The following is a 25,771-nucleotide window of genomic DNA, read 5'->3' on the forward strand; positions in this document are numbered from 1 at the left end:
TTGTGGCACGATTTTAATAAAAAAATGAATCAAAGTGGCTTCCCGTGTCTTAAAAATAATCATTAATTTCGGAATGAAAATATTCACAGATCTGATCAGATTCACCAAAGTTTCTGTGTAGCAGTCAAGCTGATTTGAATTCATGGGCAAAGAGATACCAAACATTGCCGACGCCCGGCTTTTCGTACAATGGCATATTCAAAAGAATGGAATTTGCAGAAAGCTTGGCAACATGTGTCACTCTCAATCATGCTTATGGTGTCTGGCTTTCATTAAAATCGTTGCAGACATTGTGTGCGTATGTGTTGCAACATTTAGTGTCGTAAAGACAATTTCTTCCGCCCTGCTAAGGCCACACACGGAAGCTTCTTCATTGCCTTCAATCTGATGTTTGATTTTAGTGAAACGAGTTATCGACCTTCAGGCGACATAATGAGGAAATAATTATCAGTCCATAAATGAGGAACGACAGAATTGTCCAAAATGTTGAAATCTAATTGCAACTCAAGAATGTAGGCCAACCACTGGCCGAAGAAAGAGCGTGTCCTAATGGTGTATATACGGCAGCGTACGTAAAGTCGAGGAATATTTCCAATGCAAGTTGTGATTTATATATTGTGTAGTTTCTTTTCATACTTCTTCTCTGAAACGCTCCTTGAGCGTATGTCAGACTGTGTCAGATATTGGAGGTGGCAAGGAAAGGAGAGTGGTAGGAGCACATGAAAAGACGTAAAGATGAAAAATGAATGGTTGTCAAGTAAAAGATGGTGAGGGCGGGAAAAAAAAAGGCGTTTTAGAAAGAAAATGTCGGAAAGCAGCACCGCCAAATGCAGGTAATTGAGTGCAGGGTAAACTATTTGCAGAGTTCTTTGTGTTTGACGGGGTTCTATTACCTTTGTCCTGTACATTTACATTGGTGCATGTGCAGGCAGGAAGATGGTGCGGGGGAATAGTGGCGTTCCAAGAAAGAAAGTGAGAGGGAGCAGCATGATACCAGGGCACGCCTAATGTGAGCGCAGGGGTCGGTGACGGGGGCTCCGCTCGCAGATGGGCTCAGCGGGAGGCCCAGAGAGAACCGACTCCTCAAAGGTAGAAGGCCCACTTACTGACTGATCAGTGCTCAAAGGGTGCAGGGGCCGGAGCAAGCGGGTGATGAGGACAACTTGCTTTTACAAAATTCCAAACCTGCTTTTCTGTCTTCCACACGGACCCTTTTGTGCCACCCGATTCAGAAAATCAACGCTTCCCTGAACTACCCGTTATTTAGGAGACATGGCAGCCTTCCTCTACTGCTGCTATTATTCCCATCGCACCCAAAGGGATTCACATTGTGGTGACGCCATCGCGTCAAAATTTGGTTTTTGGTACCGAGTAACGTGTGTGTCCTTTCACCTGTTTGCACGGCAAGCATGCAGCCTGAACAAATTGTGGGATCTAAACTATTCGGGATAGGTGGTCAGGTTCAGGGTGCATTATCGAAGGGGAAATTGTATGCTCTGATGTGATTAGTTAGCCTTTCACTAGACCAGCCTCGAAGAAAAAAACATCCAGGATGGATTTGCTGTAATAACAATGACATCTGTCCATGCCTTTTTTTGTTTTGTTTTGGAGACCCGAGCGAAATCCTCCAGGCCAGAGCTGCATCTTTTTCAGCTGGTAATTGCAGAAGACAGCATAGGCAAGATTGACACAATGCCTCATACGTGCAATGGCTCAAGTAAATAAATAGCAAAGAGGCCGAGAGCGGAGAGCTTCAATAGACTGCATGAGTGAGATCGGAGCTTTCACGGATCAACGTTGACGCGGGAAGTAGGCTCTTTCTGATGCACTGACTGCGGAGAAAGACGGTGCCCTTGACATCTTCCGTGGATTTCCTCCTCTTCCAGAGTCCTCTTTAGAATTCCTCTCATTTCAAGAGGGGGACGTTTTGGACTGTTCAACCTGGCGAGAGATTTCACTTTGTTTAGCCAGACATGAATAATGTAGTGTGACGTCGTAGCAGCATGGCACAGTGTAACCAACAATTAATTCAGGAGGCGTTGTTTGAGAAATCTCCATTCCCGTGCCATTGTTGCAAAGGAACACTGATTATCCGGTGTATGAATGAAGCGGGGGCTGGAGTTTGGGGGTGTGCAAAATTTCAAGAGAAAAACCAGACCAAATTGGCACCGCGTATGTCCAACTTTACTCTGACATTTGGACTTTGTTCTTCCCCGCACGGACGACAGCAAATCGAGACAACACCTCTTCAGCGTGATGGCGACAATCAAACACAAGCAAACGGCGGAGCTGCAGGAGATGCGAGGTGAAGAAGCTAATTGAAAGCCAAAGTCTCCAGCAGCCCTCTGGGACAATCCACTGTGCGCACGGAAAGCGCCGAGCGCTACGTATTTATGGCAGAGGAAAGCAGATTCGCCAAACGAAACGGCACGCCTCTCCAACCGAGCTCCAGCCGCCTTCCTGCAGCAGGAACAGCTTGGGGGTTCCCGGAGGAGCGGACCTGACGACTGTCTGCAGCTGTGCTGAGAATTGTGACCATTAAATATTCACATATTTAATCCGTTAAAACAGTGCCCCGAACGCTCTTGCACACATGCTCGCTATCCCGAAGAATCCGTTCCTTTTGAACGCGGCCGGGCTGTATTCTGTGGATTTGAGCGCTTGGTAGAACAAGCGATGGCAATGTCATCAATTGTTAAAAACTGTTGCCCTTCATTTAAAATCAGTTTTTTGGAATTTGTTGGTTATTATTAGAAATGCAGAGGATATAGTTCATAGGTAAGAAAACATTTCCTGAAGGCTTGACGACTAAAGACACGACATCTTTCACCATTAATAGCTGGCAAACAATAGGACAACACATTCATTATTTGTGTGTAAAAAAAAATAATAATAATAAATGCATGCATACGATGACAGAGATTCAGAGGCAGCATCAGTTAGCCATATGCAAAGCTTTGACCTGTCAGACGGATCTCTGAGCAACTTTTATCATCGTGCAGCTCAGTGTAAGAGGTATCATCCTTAATCATGCACTGCCATTGCGGTTCCTTTTTTTTTTTTTTTTTGGAGAGGTAAAAATACGTCTCTGCACCACGCACAACTCCCCAGACAGCCCTGTTGTTTACTGCCGATTAACAAAGGGAAGGAAAGTCAAGACTTTGACACAGAGTCATGTGAAAGGAGGTGCCACAATAATACCACAGCGGGAAAAGAACTCCAAAGCAAAAGTCGGAACGGGAAAGAACATGGCAAACAACAGACACGCACGTGAGGAAAGACGGAAAGAAGGAACGAGACGATAGGCGTCGATTTATGCTCTCCGTCAATCTTCACAGCTGAAGACTTTTCCCCAATGCGTGCGCAACCGAAAGACAAACTGCCACATGTTTTGCAGACATCCAGCAGTCAGAAAAGAACATTTATATGAGAAGTCAAAGCTGCTTTGGACAGGTTAAATCCTATGTGGAAAGCCATTCATTGATAGACTTCACTCCTCGTGAATAGTATGGCTATTCTTATTTATGTTCTTGCTGGTGGCTCAAAAGTGTCATAAATTGAGAAAAGATCATGGATAGAAAAGCAATGGTGCGGAAATGATCATGTCATGGCAGCACTGGAAGGTCATGCAGTTCAGAGGTCTTCAACAGGTCGTTCTTTATACGCTATTTTGTTCTGTAGTGTTGTTGTCCACAAGTAATTTCTCATCTCAGAGTTTGTTCAGAACGAGATTTTGAAGAGTTGAGACCAAGGTTCCTTTCCACCTCTCTCGGGTGGCTGCCGAACAGCACCAACACGGAATGCGGGATTGAAGTCTGTGACTTTAGACCAAGTCAAGACCAGGGCCAGGTATCGACGGGCGGGAAGGACTAGCGGAACGAGGCTGTGAAGTATTCACACATTCATTTTTTTGTCCCATTGAACTGAGTGAAAATTTTTGGAAGCACCTTCCTTAAAGTCTGTACAATGATTTTCATTGACACTCGATATCAATCTGTGATTTCCTTGAGTTTGTTTGCTGAATGACTTTCAGATATTTCACACATCATCACAAAAAACTGTTTTATTTTATTTTTATTTGCATTTCCTTGCAAACTTTACGCCAACAAAAAAATGTTGGCATACTTGTAAGTTTCATCATGTAAATAGTCGTGTGCTCATTAAGGTTGAGGCATCGCTTCAGCTTCGGTTGTTTGCATTGGCCAACGACCTGCTTGCCTAAAGAGTGCTAATGAATGCATCCCACAGAAAAAAAAAACATGCAACACAGCTTTGTGTAGACAAAACATGAGAGCGACGCTGCAAACATTTTTGGCAAAACTGATGAGAAGCAATGCGACAACTGGCAGAAAGCAAGATGACACATCCACCCGGCATTTCTTTGGGCAACCTCACATCCCAGTGTTCTAATATCCTAAAAATAATCTTAAAAGAGACGGAGGAGTCTGCCAAAGGATCAAACGAGCACAAGTGCTGCACCAGCTGGTGCTGTGAAGAATACTTTGGATGTCAATGCTGCTCGCGACTGATGTATAGAGCTTCACGGGTCAAACTCAAACGTGCTGAAATAATTGCCATTAAAATAAAAATCCCCAATACTTTCTTTTTTTCCTGAGCAGATTTCATAAAATCAGGTCATCAGAGCATAACAACTTCCAAATATGGAATAGCAGAGTACATAGTAACGAAGTTGTAGGGTTAATATGTGGAAATGAAATGCAACATCATCCCGATGATACGGGTTTTGAACAAACTTTTACACAAATATGAGTTGAGCATCAGGTGCCATTAGCACTAAGCTTTATTCACACCGGTTGCATATTCCCACTGAGACGCGGTAGGTGCTGAAAGGATTAAGAGGATATTTATAGGTGCTTTGCACCTTCCAAATACATGTTTATCTCCAACCTGCTGTAGAATAGTCTTCGGACGTCATTCTTCTTTCATCAGTTCCTGTAACTCCCACCCTTCAGCACTGCACTTTCTGCTGAATGTTCCACCGTGTTATTCATTTTCAAAGAAAAAAGCTCCGTGTGAATGCTGCACAATGAACAATGAAAAGGCTCTTTGCTTATCTTGTTTTGAGGGTACTTTAGATGTATTTTCTTACTTTTGTTAATTGACGGAAGGATTTCAATGAGCGGAAGGCCGTAATGTGTTCTTCTGATGTCTTTTTAAGAAGGAACGAAAATGAAGTACAAGAAGAATCACGACAAAAGCATAGCAAGAAATACAAGGGTGTAGATGACCGCAGTGTACGGCAGATATAGTTTAGTTGAATATGGAATATTTCATTTGCATTTTCCCATGGGTCCCCCCCGCCCCGCCCCATGCTAATTAGACATGTATCATTTTTTTTCACCTTGACCATATTTTTATGGTAACTTCTTTTTTTTAATAAATCTTGCGCTGATACAAGTGATGTAGGACCTGCATAGCTGAGTTCCACCCTTTTTGCAGAAATTTGGCACTTTAGCAAAATGACTCACATGCTTATTGTGGTGATATTTCCACCTGGGGTGGTGGTGGGGGGGGGGGGCGCATCAACATCTTGGGCATAAAAATAAATCAGCATTGAGGATGAGCGGGAGAAGATATTGTTTCATGGGTACAAGCAAGGAATTAGGCAGAGGCCACGCTGCTTGTGCTCTATTTAGATTCATGCGGCAGAAGATAGCTATCAGCAGCCTTGTGATGAAGGGAGGAATTATTTCTTTATTTACTTTTTCCACCATCTATTTATTTCGAGGCAGTTCTGAAGACCTCCCACTTCTACTCCGCATCGCTCTCGTCTCCCCACTCGTTCGAGATCCAGGCGCCGGGGATGACAGTTTTTTACCTCTTCGGGTTTCATGTTCTGCTGCTCTAAATGTGGCTGTACAGACTCCTCAAGAGATTTTAAGGAGAGAAAATGCGCATTTGCAAAGCGCATTATTTCCCCCTCATTTTCAAATCCAACTGCAGTTTGTGTTTTGCATGAGTTGCAACTCTGGCGACGTACAATACGTTTTGTAAGTTCCTTTAATTCAAAAAGTGATTTGATTTAGACAAAAAAAAAAAAAAACGTGCTGTAATAAATGAATAAAAACGGGTCAGGAATATTTCGAGATAAATGCCTCACCGAGACCTTCCCAAAGGTGGTAGAAGTGATTACAGAGCATAGGAATCAAGACGAGTGCATCACCATGACTCTTATCTAAAAAGGCATTTGGACTTTTCGAAACACGTTGTCATTACATGTGCGCTAAATTAGCAGGTAAGTGGACACAACACGAAGCACGTAATTGTTCACTCGAGGGCCGTATGTATGACCTCTAAAAGGAATTACGATTTGCGGAACAGGAGTTTTATTTATTGATATGTGTCCATTGTTGTTTTCTGCTGACAAATTACACCCCACTCTGTCAAGGCACCTTCGACCTCTCTTCCCGTTTTCGCGTAACCAGGAAACACCAAATCGCCCTTTTCGGAAGCACTCAATTTGATCATCACGCTCGGCATCATGAGTGCTTTAGGTTTTGATTCAGGATGATTGCTTTGACCTTTAAACCATTAGTAGAGGACAGAGAGCTTTAAAATTGCAACTGAAGGTATGACATGAAAGCAATACTCCTGTTTCAACCACATATATAAAATCCAATGAAGCCACTCCACTGAAGCCGGATGAATTTGGACTTTATCATGAATTATTATGAATTATCATGAATTAATCTTGATGCTACAACAGACTGGTAAAGTGAGAAAAAGAGTGACGATAATCATAGAGCCGGGAGACGCGCATTTTAACGACAGCAATTAAATATCAATCGAGATTGTCGACTTTAAAGAGAAGCCTGTGAGTTGGTAGCAAGCTACAACAGCTCCACCGTCTCCTTCAATTGCACGTTTCCATTCCTTTTTACTCCTTGGTATTTGTTTTGCATCTCACTAAATCGTTGGGCGCTATTTGCGGTGCTTCATTCGTGACAGTTTTTCGCAGAGAATATCAGCGCTCGGTGATGTTGTCTGCCCCTGTGAATCAGCAGCCCATTTGGAACAGCTCTGTTTACTTTCTGCTTTGTTTGTCCATTTATTCTCCTCGGGAGGTACTAAAACTGTTTGCACGATTGACTGGACAGTCAATCGCAGGGCACATATAGACAAACAACCATTCACGTTCACATTCACGCCAGTGGACAATTTAGAGCTGTCGATAAACCGAACATGTGAATGTTTTGCGACCGTGCGAGGAATCCGGAGTAACCCCGGAAAACCAAAGCAAACATGCCTCAACCGTGGATCGTTCACTCAAACGTCTGTCCCGCCATTTCCCGCGGTCTTAACCTAACTGCACACTTAAACTATTACATTGTTAGAGGACCCGCCACTTTGCGAGATGAATAAATGAAGGAAAGCGTTCTTTAATCTGAACAAATCCCATCAGAAATTCCTAATGACAGCAGTGGAAATGTAACCTTCCTCCTCAAACGGAATTATTTCGCTTGTGCTTGAACACGCTCCCAGTCGTCATTACTATTGTATGGCCCGTGGCTACTTTTACGGATGGAGACTACATTATTTACCAAATCGAAACAATTGGCGGGGCCGCCCCCTTGCATTACGTGTCGGTGACTCATCCATTAATTCCTGAATTATGAATTTGTGTTTCATTTGCTATGCTGTGTTACTGTAAGCACTATCGTGTGATGGACTTGTATTGTTGTTTTAAGAAATGAAGACGACAGATTTGGGACAAGAATTCTTCTTTTGACTTGTTCTAGGTGGACATTGGGCAAAAAAAAAAAAAAAAAAAAACCTCTCAAAGGCTAATAGGACTGAAGGATTTGAAGAAGGGCCGATGGCTGCAGTGAACTCAAAGAAGAAGGGACAGGCTGACAGATGGACGGACTGGATATATGGCTGACCGGAGACCATGTCAGTCAGATTAAGTGATTCAAACAGTGAGGCCATCCACTTCGCCTCAAATCACGCGGATATCGGCACTCTGCGTAAAGGCTGTCTGTATTTTTGATACGACTCTTGTATTGGATCTTGGAATTTACGGCGCTAATATTCTGGATGACGGTCGGGTGAGCAGCCAAGATGGTGCAAAGCCAGGGAGCCGCTCAACACAATAGCCTGAGTTGCGCCTCCCTCGGCTGGCGGACACGATTTTGCTGGGTCATTTCAGCTTCAACACACCGTAAACGCACACTTCCACACGTTGATGCATTTGTTATTCCCAGGAAACAAGCGGGCTCGAAATATTTATTTGGCTTGTGATGACGATCAGTCAGTGATGTGAAGCAGTGTAATTAGCATACATCGCAGTGATTGGATCAAATGCCGCCTCCCCTCAAGCTGTGACTAAGGAGATGAGATCCACGAGCCTCGCTGTCATATCAAGTGAACATGATGGATCCCCGCTCCAGATGCAGAAAGAGAAATTACAACTCTGGATTAATTGTCTGGTAAATGTTATCTAATAAAAGGACAACTGGCGTTAAACAATAGGCAGCTGCCATCGAATACTGCTTGGTGCAAGATGAAAAGCTTGTCACAACAGTTTGAATGTGGCAGATATGTGACAATTGCCAGAAGAAGAAAAGGTTTTAGCACCACTCGAAGGTGAGCAACAGTGGTCCCTAATGGAAAACGACGACTACTTTTTGGGGGTTTTTTGTGTGTGTGTGTGGGGGGGGGGGCATTTACATAGGTCCAACAGAGTTCTGAGGAAACTACAATACTATCACTTGCCGTCTGGTGTCATTTTCTAAATAGACGCAACACTTGGCTGCAACCAGCACTGGTGCTGTTGATTCAAAAATAATGTTTGAAGATAACAATAACATGCATCAATTATTTGGGACAATTTCATGTCACTTCCCCAAAATAAAAAGCTATGTACAGCGCAGACCGTTGGATCTGGTGTGGAACTGCCTTTCCTACCTCGGCCCAATAAGAGACTAAACCATGAAATGTATGCTCTTGCTACTCACTCCTGATGGAGCAAGAAGGAGAAGGAGATCTGCTCTCAGCTGGGTACAAATCCCATTTTGAAAGTGTGGTTTGTCCTGTTCTGGTGTCTGAGCTAAAGAGTCCATTTCTGGTTGGACTGCAAACTGCCACCTGCTCTCCACTTCATCTCTCTTCAACCTCCAGCCTCTTGGCCCCCCAGCAGCATCCAGCTACTACTTTGTAGATGGAGAAAAGGAGGCTGGTGTCCAAATCAAAATGTGCATTTCCTGATGACCGCCACCTGTTCAACTCAATGGCAGCACGTGCCATGCTCACCGCCTGAGTGAAGGATGGACCCGCCGCTGAGACATGGTGGTGCATTGTCACGCTCACATTATTATTCCTTAGTAGCACTCCAGCTACGGCGCCCCAGCCACAAAGTTCCACTTACACATTTTGGCATGTTCTCACGCTTCTTCCCTAAAGATGACTTTAATCACCGAGCAAGCATCAAACCATCACTTGGGGGGGGGGGGGGGGGCTTGATTGTGACTAAGTCAAGCATCACTTGAAAAGACAAGCGTATTTATGAGTATGTAAATGTTTTTTACTTAATTATTTAAACAGATTCCAATGTTATTAATCATGCTTTGAATCTCATAATAGGCATCAATTTACTTTTTTCAAGAATATCCAACCTATGATGTATTTATGAATATTTGTGGTTGGTGTTTTTCCATCCATATTTAAACAGATTCCAATGTTTATTAATCGTGCTTTCAATCCCATAATAAGCATCAATTTACTTTTTTCAAGAATATTTAACTTATGATGTATTGACGAATATTTGTGGTTGGTGTTTTTCCATCCATATTTCCCCAAGGTAATTTCCCAATCCCCATTCTAGCAGTCCTGCCAATACTTTATCATGAAAATGAAGGGGGCTTTGATTGCGTTGCAGGCTCCTTCTGCCGTGACTTTTCAAATGCTCAATGAATTTACATAATTCAAACAAGCCTGTATGACATTGAGCTTCAGATCAAAAATTGATCTGAAACCTCGAGATTTCGCATCTATTTTTGATTTGAAAATCAATACACTGAATATTTTCTGATGTGTCCTTCTACACTAATGACCTTGCTGTACTCAAGAACTGACTTGACAGGTTATCAATCAATCACGTCATACTGACCCGGCTTTTTTTTCTTTTTTTTTTTTTGTATAGCTCTGATAACCTGTGGCTGAGGCCATCTGGAATGGCCATTCTGTGGTAATTAGGCATGTGGCTCCTCCACAGAATCAGAACCGATGGCTCTTTTTCACTACCATTCACTGCGGCATTCACTTTATTTGCCAAATGATTTTATTTTGTAGTATAAGAGTTAACCAGCCTGACAAAGCAGGATTGGAGCTTTGAGAAAAAATTGCTCTGGTGTGGTGTAACAAAGCTGATGGCTACCATTTCAGTCACTATGGTCTGCACCTTCTGCTTTTACAAACATGTGATGAGGAAAAAGGGATCAGACCATTCTCTTGATCTGTATTTACATAAAAAAGGTAAAAGAACAATAAAACGGGGCTGGTTTCCGACCAATTTTATCTCAAGAGACTGAAGACCTTCGAAGCAAGCGTATTTTCAATGAAACCATTACCTGTGTTCAAAGAAAACTATGTAGCATACTATAAATTCGATGTACCCAGTAGGGAGACTATAATCACCGAGACGGGTGTCTGTTTCAGTCGAGAGCTGATGTTGGAGAAGGCGGTCCCTTGTCTAACAAGGCTAATTGGGCTTTAGAGGCTCCTAATGCATGACAAATAGAGAAGGAGAGGGCCTGAGCACTGCTGGTGTGAGCAGCTCAAGCATTAATAAAGCTGCACCTTTCAGTCAAAGACATCTGTTGCCAGCAGGCAACACTGCCTTCATCATGACTGCCCCGGCCCACCCATGTTTGCCTGGCATCACCATTAAAAGAGATACACACATACAAAAATGCACATATATATATATATATATATATATATATATGTGTGTGTGTGTGTGTGTGTGTGTGTGTTTCCCGGCTAATTCAAGCTGTCGACATCAGCCCAGTTTGGAGGTGAAAAATGGGTGCACCACGCGACGCACCAGATGGCAGAGCTGGATCATTAATCTCAGCCGGCAGACATGCGATGGATGGATTCTCCAGAGTGAACCGTTTCAAAACTGAGAACGACACCCAGGGATGGAATTTGCTCAGCAATCCGTAATTTTGTCAAACAAAATAGATTACAGGCATGTATGTATGTATTTTGTCCATGTTTAAAATGTCAATTTTGTCATACATCTGGTACGTTAAGTGAGCGGTCCTATGTGGCCCTAAAGTGGCACTTGTGAAAAAAAGTGGCCCCTTGCAGCATTTAAGTTGCCCATCACCGACCTAAAGGATTACCGTACATTTTAGCCATAATGATTCCAGAAGATGCAACAGCCTGAACAAGGGCTGCTAAGAGAATACTGAATGCACAGCAGATGAAACACTGGCAGGCTCACATTCGAAGCAAGACTCGATGGTCCAATTGTGTAAAGCATTTGAACATTTTATTTACAACCGATTGTAAGGGTCAGCAGAAACTGATCAGTGTAATAACTTTTTTTTTTTTTAATGACAACAGTGTAACCTACAACACGACATCTGGAAAAATAGTTGCCATTTCTCATCATATGTTCCGATTAATCCTGAGGTTGAAATTGGACTTTGCCAGGAAAGGGAACCCTCGCTTGCACATTGTTTTCAATTTAAAAATTAAAAGTGAAACGCAGAGAAGGGTTTTTTTCACTGAAGGGAGGGGCAAAGGCATCTCCATATGACATGCGACTACCAGTGTGCTATGAATAAATCATCGCGAGCCAGGCAGGGGGAGAGTAAACAGTTGTGTATCTTCACCTGAGATTCCGAGAGAGGGCTGTCAGACACTGCAGTTAACAAAGGCTGCCTCCTCATCGCCATGCAGATGGTGTTTTCAGCAGATCCAAGTCAAAACATGACATGATCAGGGTAGCTACTACATGAACCCAAGACTTGCTGAAGATGCCCTCCGGTTTGCGTGTAAATGCAACATTTTGGGGACAAAGCCGCACAGGATTGATTACTCTGATGTTAAGATGCATATACTGTATAAGGGAATACGGTCGTCATGTTAAATCAGATGGGGGGGGGGGGGGCTCGATTCCTTGAAAATCCCTGACTTTTTAAATTTGTTGACATTTTTCTCTTATATTTCTGGATAAAACTTGTCCCAGTACACATCCATTAATGGATGACATAATGGTGCGGGAAAAGTCTGCAGAGGACAATTATGGCCCAACTGAAAAAACAGACAAAATGAGAACAAACTCATCATTAATATCGTAATGACAAAAATTGGGATTTGTTTTGTTGTTCATTCCTGTACCATTATAAGTGTTCTCTCGTTTTTTTCTGTCCAGTGTGAGCCCAATAGTCCTTTTCTAGGGAATTCACGTTACGTTGTTGAATCCGTTTTTAACAGATCATGGTCACAATGCGACACGTCCAGTTTTTGCTCTCTGTGAGAGAAGTCCAAGTAAGAAAAATAAAAACTACTGGGAAACCAAAACAATAGGTTTTAGAATATACTTTTTTTATTTATAATTTATAACTGGCAGATACAAAAACTCTTAAACTGTATCCAAAATGTGCAATAAATCACTGCTGATTAACAAAAGAAATTACAAAAGTCTGTCTACTTTGGAAAGTGAACAAACGATTTGTAAACTAGTTTGAACGAGTAACCCCGGAGTGTTTCCCGATCGCGATTGATGCTCTTTTGAAGTGAACTCTAGTTTTGACCAAATTGCAAATCTGCATTGCTCTCCCAAGATGACAACACACCATTGTGTGTACATACATCAATGTTGGCCACACTCTAGCACCCCCCCCACCCCTCATTATTAAATACAAGAAAGGCAATCGTTTTCCGTAAGCAGCACAAATGTGTGGAAACACGTGACAAGGTCTTGTACCAATATATTTGAGAGATGTCAACAAAACATGGACAGAGGACGGGCATCTACAAAAATAATAAGAATAATAATGCTGTAAACGATCACCTTCATTCATCAGGATGCACCAAAAATGTTTAAGTGCGGAACGGCAGCGTGCACAGGCATCAAGCTCTGGAACCACACACTCGAGGTGTCAAAAAGCTAAAGCGACGATGGATCACAGCAGCGACACTTGTGGAAAAGGGTTCCCGCTCGTCAATATCGGGACAACGGATTGCAAATCAAATCTCGATTCCTTGAAAATCCCTGACTTTTTAAATTTGTTGACATTTTTCTCTTATATTTCTGGATAAAACTTGTCCCAGTACACATCCATTAATGGATGACATAATGGTGCGGGAAAAGTCTGCAGAGGACAATTATGGCCCAACTGAAAAAACAGACAAAATGAGAACAAACTCATCATTAATATCGTAATGACAAAAATTGGGATTTGTTTTGTTGTTCATTCCTGTACCATTATAAGTGTTCTCTCGTTTTTTTCTGTCCAGTGTGAGCCCAATAGTCCTTTTCTAGGGAATTCACGTTACGTTGTTGAATCCGTTTTTAACAGATCATGGTCACAATGCGACACGTCCAGTTTTTGCTCTCTGTGAGAGAAGTCCAAGTAAGAAAAATAAAAACTACTGGGAAACCAAAACAATAGGTTTTAGAATATACTTTTTTTATTTATAATTTATAACTGGCAGATACAAAAACTCTTAAACTGTATCCAAAATGTGCAATAAATCACTGCTGATTAACAAAAGAAATTACAAAAGTCTGTCTACTTTGGAAAGTGAACAAACGATTTGTAAACTAGTTTGAACGAGTAACCCCGGAGTGTTTCCCGATCGCGATTGATGCTCTTTTGAAGTGAACTCTAGTTTTGACCAAATTGCAAATCTGCATTGCTCTCCCAAGATGACAACACACCATTGTGTGTACATACATCAATGTTGGCCACACTCTAGCACCCCCCCCACCCCTCATTATTAAATACAAGAAAGGCAATCGTTTTCCGTAAGCAGCACAAATGTGTGGAAACACGTGACAAGGTCTTGTACCAATATATTTGAGAGATGTCAACAAAACATGGACAGAGGACGGGCATCTACAAAAATAATAAGAATAATAATGCTGTAAACGATCACCTTCATTCATCAGGATGCACCAAAAATGTTTAAGTGCGGAACGGCAGCGTGCACAGGCATCAAGCTCTGGAACCACACACTCGAGGTGTCAAAAAGCTAAAGCGACGATGGATCACAGCAGCGACACTTGTGGAAAAGGGTTCCCGCTCGTCAATATCGGGACAACGGATTGCAAATCAAAACAGAAAAAAACAACACTGTATCAAAAACATCCGACTTTCACATTTCAATCAAAAAGTACATCCACATTCATGATCCGCCGATCCGGGCGGGATGCTGGTGCCTTCCCCTTCATGTTCCACACACATCGGATGACACCAAACTAAATACAGCGTACAGTTAACCAAACGCGTACATGAAGAAATGGCGACTAGCGTGCGACGGTGAACTCTTGGCAGGATGTCAATGTCGCCAAAACCAAACAACAGATCAGAAAAGAAAAACAAGATCCAACTTCCCCAGTACACAGGTTAGCAGAAGCAAGTTCCTTCCTATACAACACAAACGGTTGAAAACGCTACTACCTTTAACATGCAACACCATTCCGAGTTCCTCATTTCTCAGACGTGAACGTTTCCAGCTCACTTAAACGGACACCATATTATCTTTGTCTGAGGAACCGTGTCTCCAAATGCTCGGGCGCTAATGTGAGAACTGACCTCACCATAATTCCTTCTCAAGGTATTCGTATCAAGCACTTTTGAAATGAAGTGCTGGATGTGCTTTTCCCTCTTTCCTGCTGTGTTTTGCGTTCTTTTGTTTTTGGGAAACTCACATGGTAACCATGCAACTGTAATGGAATTGTCATGAGCTGAGACCTGGACATCAAGCCAAACGTGGATTTCCCAAATCCTTTCACACAGAGTTCACACCGGTTTGGGAAGTCATTTGAGCTGGGTCAGACTTGAAGACGCAAGCGTCGCTGCGTACAGATTCAGGTCGAGTGACGACAGGTCTGCTTTTAGCTTCTAGATGACTTGTTTGTAATTACAAAGCACATCAAAGCTTTAGTTGGGTTTACGCAACGTTGCAAAGCCCATTGTGACATCTTATCTCGTTGAGGTCAACCGTCGAAGTCTTCACTTCATGCGAATGAGCAGCACGGTTCTTCACTCGAGCTGCTGTGTAGTATTCCTTCTACAAAAAAATACTTGAAAAGGGGACCTGTTATGCTTAACTTTGGACAACCAATCTAGCAAAACGCACTACCGCTCAAAGGTTTGGCTATACTTTCTCTTGCTATTGACTGAGAAACCGTGTTCAAACTCGAAACGGGGTCGTGTGGTTCTAAAGGATCTTGAGCTACCGTTTATGTTCAAAGAGGTCCTAAATGGCTCTTGCCTAGTTCAGAACACCAAACGAGACCTCGGGGATGAGCTGCAGTCACGGAAAGAAAGAATAGAAACAATACTTTAGCGTACATTGTATCTTAAATCACCATTAAGCATAATAGGTCCCACTTATTTGTAGCGCACAAGAGTAAAACAATGCCGTTTCCAAAAACAGCACACGGAAAGAAAAAAAGAATTAAAAATCCAGCATCATCAGTACCGTCAGACTTGCATAATATAGAATGGCTCTACATAGCCAGAGGTGAATTTAAAGCTCAATGCGCATGACCAAATTGCTTAAAATGTCTCCATTTTAGACAGCCGTAAACCGTGGCGACCTGCATGCCACACATGTCGCCGCACATTATGTTCTACACAAAACACCTGAAAAGATGATTTCATCGTCATGTGGCGTTTGTTTTTGCAATTGACGAGTAATCGTCAGATCTTAGTCTACTGTTGTGCTTTCTAAAGTTCGACCGCAAACATTCACCGGTTGAACAGCTGTCACCTGTCACACCGTGGCTAGGTTTCGAAGATGCGTTCATGATAGGAAAGCATCCAAGGAGTCTCCTACAACAATCAATGCATGCAAACATGAGAATTCATTTTCATGTATTATGCTGAACTAGAACATGCTCAAAACTGATCAGTTTGACAGGTTTTGCAGGTGCTTTTTCAGCCCAAAAAGGTCAATGAGAAATTCGTTTATTTCACCAAATTCATTTTAAAAATGCATACCAATGCACTAGTTGCCGTTCATTTTGAATTTCTTATAGGCCTTGTTTCAGCATTTCATTGTGCAACTGGAATAAGTCGCGGGGGCTGATTGTGTGTGTGGTTGACCTGTAAGTAGAAATCATCATCTCAAAAGGGTTCAGGTGGATGTAAACCTTGTGTACAGTGTTCCCTCACTACTTCGCAGTTTGGTTTTTCCGGCTTCAATCCGTCACGGTTTTTCATTTCTCATTATATCTTCATCTCTTGCAGTTTGAAATCGCTATTTTGCAGGCTTTCTTGCAATTTTTCTACCGTCTAAATCGGACCAGTCAAGAAATGTATTTATTTATTTTTTTGCGGAGGGGAAATTCGATTTACAAAAACCGAGACCATGAGCATGCGGGGCGTGTTCGGAAATCTGATGGTCGTGAACTACTCTGAGGGTGTGTGTGTTCAGAGAGGCAGCACACGGTTCCCTCACAATAATTTTTCGAAGCCAGCCTGTGTTCTGAACCAATCAGCAGGTCGTGCTTGAATTGTTTCCATCTGGACTGCCCTGACGCACCAGCGCACCAGACACGGGATGCTAGTTAGGGTAAGCTAGTTTAAGATTAAAAAGAAAAACTTTGAACGTCGTTATTCGCCAACATTTTGTCGTCCTCGTCCGCTGCCAGGGCGCAGAGCGTGCTCAGCTCACGTTAATTTAGGAATGCGGCCTATAATCCGCATTTTAGTATTCATGCTTCAGTTTGCATTTTAAAAGTTACATTTATGAAGTGTACCAAGCGTTTTGAAGGGTGGGAGCTATGTTTGTGTGGGTGTGTGTTGTAATGGTTTAATCGAGGCTAAATTCCAGCCCAACAAAATGAACCCAAATTTAGCAGATATCAACCATCGCGAACGTAAGCCCCGCAACAAAGGAGGGACCACTGTACACCTCACTGAACATAAAAAGTGCAAAATAGACGCCACTGTCCTGTGTATGTCAGTAGTGCTTCTCCTGTAGGTAATCTTTCATCTTGTTAGGTAAGGGCAGTTTCTGGATAAGGTCTATCCTTGTGTATTGTCGAATGACAAAGCGACAAAGGTACTGCAGGGAGCGCACTTGCATAAACCGAGACACGGGGTTGGTGAGTCTGACGGGGTAGGTTGCGGACCCCGGTAAGCGGGATCTGGAATAACAAAAAGCACCATTCTCCGAGTCTTTTATCGAATGTTCAATGAGGTCCACAATGGACGTGTGCCCTTCCACGTCAGGCTGCTCATAAAAGCTGAAGCGTCCGTTGGAGTGTTCGATCCGGGTGTGGAGAGTTTTGCCCTGTGACCTGAAACTCAGGCTGAGCAGGTACCTGTCATCCGAGCTGTCCCGGACCAAAAACGAGCCATCGGCCAAGTTGATGAGCTTTTCCTCCGCCTCCCAGCGTGTGATGGGCCCCCAGTACCAGCCCTGCCTCGCCAGCTTCTTCAGCTCCTCGGTCAGGCTGGTCACCACCATGGGCCCGCTGCTCTGGACAGAGTCATACACTCGGCTGACGCCAGGAGCCGAATTGGGATCAAAGTTGAGGTGGTGTCGAACCCTATCGGCAACCTGGCTGTCCGAGGAGCCGAAGCCAGAGAACGTCCTGGGAAAACGACCGCTACTGCTCATGGGAGGCAGGAGGGGAGAGAGGGGAGGCGGGCCCTCTCCTCTCGAGCTTTGAAGCATGACGCCAGCAGAACCGATAAGAAGACTATTAACCGAGGTGTCCATGAAAAGATCCGGAGGCAACGCGCCGACCATTTCGTGCTCCTCCGGTCCCCGATCCATCAGGGGACACCCGTTGTCTGCCTCCGCCGCCACCTCCATAGGAGACGCGCTGTCCAGACAGAAGGAGTGGGACCCTTCTGGGTACATTCCCTCATCCAAAGGCATTGTGTACTGAATGTAGTCTTGGGGCGTCAACCCCAGCACCACAGGCACGTCATTGTCGTCAATGTTTAGATGCAGCTCGCCGTTTTGTGGCTGCTGGAGGTTTTTGAAGGATTCGGGTTGGTCCTGAAAGAGCCCGTCCATCTGAAAATCGCTGAATTCCTTCCGGATGCCATTCAAGTTGGGGCTGGGGCTAGGCGAGTGGACCATGGCTTTAACTTTGACCTCCATCTTAATACAAGCTTCGTCAGAGTTGACTGGCCGCAGAGGCCATGGCGAGGGGCTATAGTGGTGACTCCGTAGCGACGCGGACCTTAGAGGTCTCTGGGCTTTGACCTCGTTCAAGCTGATGGGCACAGAAGAGGAGGAGAAGGTGTCGTCGTCGTCCGTCGAGCCAATGGCGGAGGACCCGGCTTTGCTCTTTGCCTTCTGCTTGGCGGACAGCCTTCTCTTAAGTGATCCCATCAGGCCTTCGCCCTTTGAACGGTTCTTATTCTGCCCACCTTTGTCTTCCTCGCCACCCAGATCGCACACGGAAAGGTCTTTGGTGTAGCAGCCACCAAAAAGTGACTCGTCCTTTGAGAACTCTGCTGCCACGGGTGCCTGCTGGAGCATGGCAAAGTCGCCGTCCTCTTTGCCCTTTATGCTCAGCGACTTCCGGATGGTCTTCAGGCTGATCTTCTTCATTCTGACTGGCCCTCCGCCAAGGAGGGGGGCATGAGATGTCTCTCCTTGTGTCCTGATGAATGTACTAGCCACAGTATCCTCCCATCGCGTCGCACATAAGCCATGCATACAGCAGAGCCAGGAAACCCTTCAAAAAGTGAAACACACACACACACACACACACACACACGCACACACACACACACGCACACACACACACACACACACACACACACACACACACACACACACACAAGCAAAACGATCAGAATCAATCCATCTTTATTTACCTCATGCATATCTACATGCAGACAGATTACGTTTTAACAAGTGACGGCATTGGAATAACATCATTATAAACGGAACTATCTGCAAAAAGGTGAGCGCTATATTGTTAATATGTATGCAAGCGCATAAAGACAGCTTTAGATTGGATCATGTTTATTTTACAGATAGTTTGTTGACTCAAGTCCAAGTTCTGGACGTTTTTTGCCACCTGTATGGAATGCAACGGTCTTTTAGAAACAGGTTCAGAACAGGGTGTGGATATTAATAACTGCTGATTGCAAAACATTCAATTTATAGTCTACCAAAATGGCATCGAGTGCTGACATTTCTAAACACTCCGACTTAATATTTTGACTTGTATAAAGTAAAAGGTTCAAGTAATTAGCAATTCAGCATCATTGAAATGTCACTGCTAACCCGACTCAATTGACTCACTGTATCACTCTCTCACACACACACACACACACACACACAGGCATTTCCAAACACTCCAATTACAATATTTGCTCTCTTTTTAATTATTGAGCTTTTTAGATTAATACGGTTCAAATACGCATTAATTTGCCACAGAGTGGTTTAAAAGACATGGTAAACCATTTTGAGTGCATTTATGATGGTGATAGATTACAATTAAGCGCGCACGCGCGGACACACGAACGCTGCAAGATAAAAGCAGACCAAAAAAGGTGTTAATATGACAGATGCAGACCGATTACTCACCATGATGAGCAGAGAAAATGTGACTCGACTTGACTGAATGGGTGAAGTTCCACTTCCAGCACCTTTCATGAGATGCTATGAAAAAAAAAGAGATCTTATGATCACACCTCAAACACTTCCCGTTTTACCTAACGTGTTATTACCAGCTCGTTACTAACTAGTTGCTTATCTAACCTGCCGCTCCTTAGCTGATCTCATTATGGAAACAGATTCAAGGTTTTGTTTTGACCTAGCCTAGCACGGCCTACGCATTTAGAGGCTTGCCTTTCGCTTAGTCATGAAAGTAAGCATTTTACAACAACGTCCCCAATGTAAGATCACACTAGCAAACATTGGAAAAAACTTAAATGAGCATTCGACGCAAGTAATGTTTTTTTGTTTTTGTTTTTTTACATGGCGTGTCAAAAGAACACATGAAAACTACCAGATATGCTACTGCGACGAGCTGCATAGCACATTTTGTCCTCATAGTGTAAATAAATGCTTACCGATGGCATTTTAAAACATCCCCGTGTCTAATAAACCTTTACCCGGTGACTTGCACTCACGATAAAAACAAACTGATCCCAATCTGAAATAAAAGGTCGTTTGTTATAGCTGCCGAAAGCTACCTTGGCTAACGTTAGCGTACCACCAACCTAAGCCAATCAGCGAGTTTGTCGAAATTAAACAATATCACATTACCTTGAGTTATTCTGCGTCCCGGTCCACAAGAATAACGGCAGCGTTTACATGTCCACGGTTGGTACGTCTGGGGAAGGGAGCAAAAAGACGCGGTGATATATTCTCGCATACAATGACACAATAAGGTGACACCTTTCTGACTGACTAGGTTAGCACACTTGAGGAGCTACCGGCCTCTTCCTTTGTTGCCTGTTGAGTTGAGGCGGACAGCAAGCACATTAGGATGGAGCGAGCACACACAAAAGCGCCACATTCAATGATGCACACTTTGACAAATACTAATATTGTACTTCTAAAAAAATATAGACGCCTTTCAAAAATAGTCCCATTCAGTAACCAATGGTGAGCATGAAGAGACATATTTTCCCACGTGTAGAATTGTTGTTTTCAATGTTAATTGGGCATATATTGTATTCCATTTGAGTTTGAATATATTGGAAAATAAATATACCCTGATTCTACTTGTGCAAAAATTATAGACTGATATATGTAATGAAAAATTTGAAAAAAAAAACATTCACTGCATATGGCAAAAGGTGAAATGATAAAGGATTTTATCTACTTAGTCTGCATATATTATATTGTGCACATTTTGACAAATTATGATTACCCTTTCTGTGGAATAGTAGAAAGTGTGTGTTGTAACTACTTTATTCATACCTATAAGTATGATTATTTACTCAAGTGAGTATAAGCACCATAGAAGATGGATGGATGGATTTATCATTTATTTTTCTGACATCACCCAGTGTCAAATGTGGGTTTTTTCCCCAGAGCTTGGATAATCAATACAATTTAAAATTTTAAACAATGTATCTAATCGTGGGATACATGAATGTATGTATGTATGTATGTATGAATAACCTACAATTGTAATACTTATCAAATATAAGTCAAAAATGTTTAGAGAGCAAGGAGACTAGATCTGGACTGGATATATTTATTGCTTTTTCCTTCTACTTTGAACATGTAAACTACGTCGAAGGATGACATCCATTATGTTCTTTTTTGATTTTCTCTTTGATTTTTTTTTCTTATAAATGTCCTCTATTACTTATATTAATAGCCACTATTAATCTGTAATTATCACTGTTTAGAAAATGTTTTGGCTTTTTTTTTGGTGGTAAATGAATGTATTCTGTTTTTTTGTCAATAGTAAAGTATGTGTTGTATTAGGACGTTATGAAAAAACAGCTGAAAAAGTTTGGAGAAACTGATGTAGTGAAGACATGGCACTGAAACTCATTTCTTGTTAAAACTAACTGGCCATTCGTTGAGATGTGATCACATTGTGACAGGACACTGTATCCAAGGAAGCTGTATGAGGAAAAATAATTGCTGTAAAATATTCAATGTCCAAATAGCCTATTCACTAATGAGTAAACTTTCTTATTTGTGGTTTATGAGTCTGATTCAGTGTGGTGACTTGTGCTTACAGGTCTTTTTAATTTGTATTCTGAAAAGATCACGTTGACTCTCCCAACTATAAGTTGATCGAGCAAACTAAACGTTGGTTGCCTAATTAGTGTCAGTACTGTTTATAAAGGGGATGATGTTTACCACGGCCAGACTAATTTGGTTTCTGCTCAACATCAGATTGTTGTTTTTTTTTCCACACTGTCAAGTGTATGGCAGTCCTTCCCCACCCTGCTTGAGGCTGCTTTGGGCAGACAGGCTCTCTGCTAGCACTCTAATTACTGGGCCTTATTAGGCTTGATCAGGCTACCTTTTCTTGATATGCTGGCACACGAGGGAAAGTGGTAGTGGAGGAAGGCACGAAGAAGGAGCAAGGAGGGATGGCAGCTCTGAAATGATGCACCAATGTCACCACAACATGAGTTTGTTTTTACAAGTCAAATTAGACCTGACAAACAAAGTTTACTCCACTTGATATTGGAAGCCAGACAGTAAAACAGAATGCAGGCACAACGTCACACAATACTGTTCACACTGTATCTCTAAAAAAAAAATTCAATCCAGTGTAGCCTCTCAAGTCGAACACAATATGTTTCATCATGTTGATTGACATCAAAGTTGCTCCTTTTCAACACAGATTTTTCCACTAGAAACAGGTTAAAGTGAATTTAATCATTAAAGACTCAAACAGTTGCTCTCATTAAACCTTTATTAACTGTACAGTATAGTCAATGATTAATACACTGTGGCATTTTATACTGTAGGTATTGCCGCGATTTACTTGCCTTAATATCTGCTCTGAATCAATAATGTATCGAATTAATTAAACTGAAAATAATTTACTTAGCAACCGAACACTTTCTGATGTCACAGCAATCACCAAGAAAGTTTCTTCCTCAGTGGTTTCTCTTACCCTTGGCAATGTAGTGGAGAACAGGAACAGAAGGCATGTCAGGACTGCGGGTCCACAACAGGAGCACTGGGACTGCGCAAAGAAGAACTGCAATGACAACCTGTGGTGTTTAGGATGGTTGTTTTATTTACAAGTCAACAATTTGTTGTTCATAATTGCCCTTTAATGTGAATATCCATGCATGTTTAAAAAAAACCAAATAATCTTGCACTATAAAAGAAAGCATCCTGCACTTTTAATTCCCCCCCACTAAAAAACATTCAAGGTGACCATCAAACATGTGATACATGCATCTGAATGTGTTAATTATCACCTTGTCATATCATGAACCACACATCTCATCTGAAGTGTAATTTCATGTGAAAACACTCGTTAGCCTAGTTGATGATAAAGACTAATTTGGTTATAAGTGTCAGTAAGAGTGAAAAGTAACGCCACCCTTCCATTATTAGTACTGTAATACGGCAATCATCTAATTGAATTATTTCTAGCAATATTAGAATGACGAATATGATAATTAATGACTATAAAAAATCTACACAATGTTACTAAAAGGTATCCATCCATCCTTCCATCCATTTTCGAAACTGCTTATCCTCACAAGGGTCGCGGGCGTGCTGTTGGCTATCCCAGGCCGTCTTAGGGCAGCAGGCGAGGACACCCTGAACTGGGTGCCAGCCAATCGCAGAATACAAGGTATTGAATTGGAATTATGATGATTCCGATAGATTAAGCGCTCTAGAAAGGCTGACTCTTTTAATCAGATCTCATCTGATACCCTAGTTGTACCTAAAAACATGTTTTTCGCAAACGAGATTTGGAAGGACGAAAAGTTATTTTTCTCCTACACATTTGACGTCCATGAATGCATCTCCATCAAATCCCGGATGTGGAGTGACGTTGGCGCGGATGTTAAAAACAAACTCCGATGTTAAAAACAAACTCCGATAGCTTTCTTTTATGTGACCCAACCAAACATCGACTCACTAAAGTGCACATTTGGCCCTCGTCTGGGCTTGGATACCACTTGTTTTAAACAGCTGGAAAAACAGTGACCACGGAATATGGAATTATCTGGTATTATCAAGAAAATAGGTAAGAGCTAGCTGGAGAAAGGTTGCTTGGTGAACTGTTTTTATGTAAAACCAGTGATCGTTACCTCCTGTCCTCTATCGAACTATAAAAAATACTTTTCACTTAATTTGTACAGCGGCTCATTTGTTCGATATTACGTCCTATTTGTCCGAGTCTTGAAACATACTTTGACGCTTCCGTTGAGCTAATCCGGTAAAGTTATCAAAGTCAGTAATACTCATCAACGCAGAACTTGTATCTGCTTCTGAGATCAAAATTCAAACACAAGAGGCTAGATCTTGATGGGTTTTTTTTTTCAAATTGAATATGTTGCTTCTGTGACCAACAGGCCACTCTTTGGTCGAGATCCGAGTTCGAGCATTGAAGAGCATCATGTGTAAACTGGAGTATTCCCTGATTTCCATCCCTGACATTGTTCAAGAAAAGATGCTGTTTGTGTATCTCCTGGAATGGTTCAATTTCCCAGAGGTGCCCATGCAAGAAGAAGTTTTGGATTTACTCTTGACTTTATCCAAGGTAGACAGAGAAGGTCATTTCTTCGGCTTTCATTTTGTCATTGTTTCATGTTTCTTTCATTGTTTTGCCTTGTTTTTAAGCATCCAAGTGCAGCTCAGATGCTGAGAGATGTTGAGGCGGAGGATTTTCTCTCCCAACTGTCTGCTAATGTGGAACCGAGACTTCGAGCTGTCATTGATGCAACCCTGGACCAGCTGTTTCAGCTACCTGAGCTAATCCCCGGTTGCACCCCTGTCTTCACGCAGGGCCTCCCCAATAAACCTCCAACAGGTGCTGCAGGCTTTGACAAACTCTTTATGAAATCTATTTAATAATGATCAAGATTAATTGAGGAATATTCTATGTGGTGTCACCTTTGAAGTAACTACAGATTTACCATCCGATGAGCATCTTCCTAAAGGGGGATATTTCCAGAAGAGCATGCTCAAACATGTGGATCAACCTCCTCTGAAGATACCAGGCACTGATTTTGACTTTTTGTTGCACAATGCATCATACAATAAAACCTCCAAAGTTGAACACAATCAGTCAGTCATACATATGTTAATATTGATACTATTAAACAATTGTTCTAACTTCAAAACAAATATTCTGATAGAAAATGATAAGTGATTTTATTACACTCCTAAGTTTCATTCACACCATTGTAAAGACAAGTTAACCATTGGGTTTTAAAAGTAAATCATACTAAAATAAAGTCAAACAATGCTCAGCCTTTGAAGACAGACAGCAGAGGGGATTTTGCTGTGTGATACTCTGACCTTCTGTGGTGAGCATCACATTTAGCTGTCACGAACAAGTCGAAGAAGAAAATAATTGCAAAATGAATCCTTTCGATGCTCACAGAGCTGGAGACAAGATTTTTGAGTGGTTTGAGGCATCATTTCGAGATGTTTGAACTCCAAATTCTCTATTTGTATATTTATCAAATTCTCCCATTATCTTGTATGATGGTATTTCATCCAAGTGTTTTTTACAGTGCACGAGGCTGTGAAGTGCTTGAAGTTCTCTGTGTTTCCGTGGCTGACTCTGACAAACACTGACAGACACATTCTATCTTCAAATGAAAGGTGAGAGGAGATCTGTGTATTTCTACATGACGATAATGCAGGCCTAATACAATGAATTTCTGCGTAGAATCATTGCAGTAAGAATGATTGATGAATTTACTGCAATTGCTAATGTATTTTATTTACTACATGGTTCGACTGTGTGGATGATATGTTTTGACTTTTTTCAAATTCACTTCCTCTGAAAAAGTTCTTTAAGAAGCAGCAACCCCAACTTAGTGCGGGCCACCTGTGAGCTACTGCGTGACGTCATCATGCAGGACTTCCCTGCTGAGATCTTCCTGCAGAGGCCCAATATTGCAAAGGT

The 25,771-nt window shown here is 42.3% G+C and overlaps 2 protein-coding genes across 7 annotated transcripts in view; one reads left to right on the top strand and one right to left on the bottom strand.

Annotated features, from left to right (window-relative positions):
• Window positions 1–13,649: 13,649 nt before the first annotated feature.
• socs6a (suppressor of cytokine signaling 6a) lies at window positions 13,650–20,673 on the bottom strand. 3 transcript variants are annotated; one of them, XM_019871888.1, is made up of 3 exons: window positions 20,455–20,671; window positions 19,771–19,845; window positions 13,650–18,910 (listed from the first exon to the last, which is right to left on the bottom strand). In XM_019871888.1, exon 3 carries the CDS (start codon window positions 18,889–18,891, stop codon window positions 17,173–17,175), a length of 1,719 nt encoding a protein of 572 aa, XP_019727447.1. In that variant the 5' UTR covers window positions 18,892–18,910; window positions 19,771–19,845; window positions 20,455–20,671; the 3' UTR covers window positions 13,650–17,172. The 3 variants fall into 3 exon arrangements, 2 of the variants coding, with proteins under 2 accessions (XP_019727447.1, XP_019727448.1); XM_019871889.1 differs by lacking the exon at window positions 20,455–20,671 and adding an exon at window positions 20,259–20,435; XR_002168464.1 differs by lacking the exon at window positions 13,650–18,910 and adding an exon at window positions 19,011–19,258 and having other exon boundaries at window positions 20,455–20,673.
• A 3,009-nt stretch (window positions 20,674–23,682) lies between these two features.
• Window positions 23,683–25,771, top strand: part of rttn (rotatin) — a 28,719-nt gene continuing 26,630 nt past the window's right edge. For all 4 annotated transcript variants that reach the window (XM_019871881.1, XM_019871883.1, XM_019871884.1 and 1 more), the window contains exons 1-6: window positions 23,683–23,878; window positions 24,207–24,394; window positions 24,475–24,664; window positions 24,756–24,854; window positions 25,374–25,464; window positions 25,655–25,769. In XM_019871881.1, the coding sequence (XP_019727440.1) occupies window positions 23,848–23,878; window positions 24,207–24,394; window positions 24,475–24,664; window positions 24,756–24,854; window positions 25,374–25,464; window positions 25,655–25,769 (714 nt within the window). In that variant the 5' untranslated portion in view covers window positions 23,683–23,847. The remainder of the gene's footprint in view (window positions 23,879–24,206; window positions 24,395–24,474; window positions 24,665–24,755; window positions 24,855–25,373; window positions 25,465–25,654; window positions 25,770–25,771) is intronic.

This window comes from Hippocampus comes, unplaced genomic scaffold (genome assembly GCF_001891065.2).
Source record: "Hippocampus comes isolate QL1 unplaced genomic scaffold, H_comes_QL1_v1.1 scaffold487, whole genome shotgun sequence".
In the NCBI taxonomy this organism is placed as follows: Eukaryota; Metazoa; Chordata; class Actinopteri; order Syngnathiformes; family Syngnathidae; genus Hippocampus; species Hippocampus comes.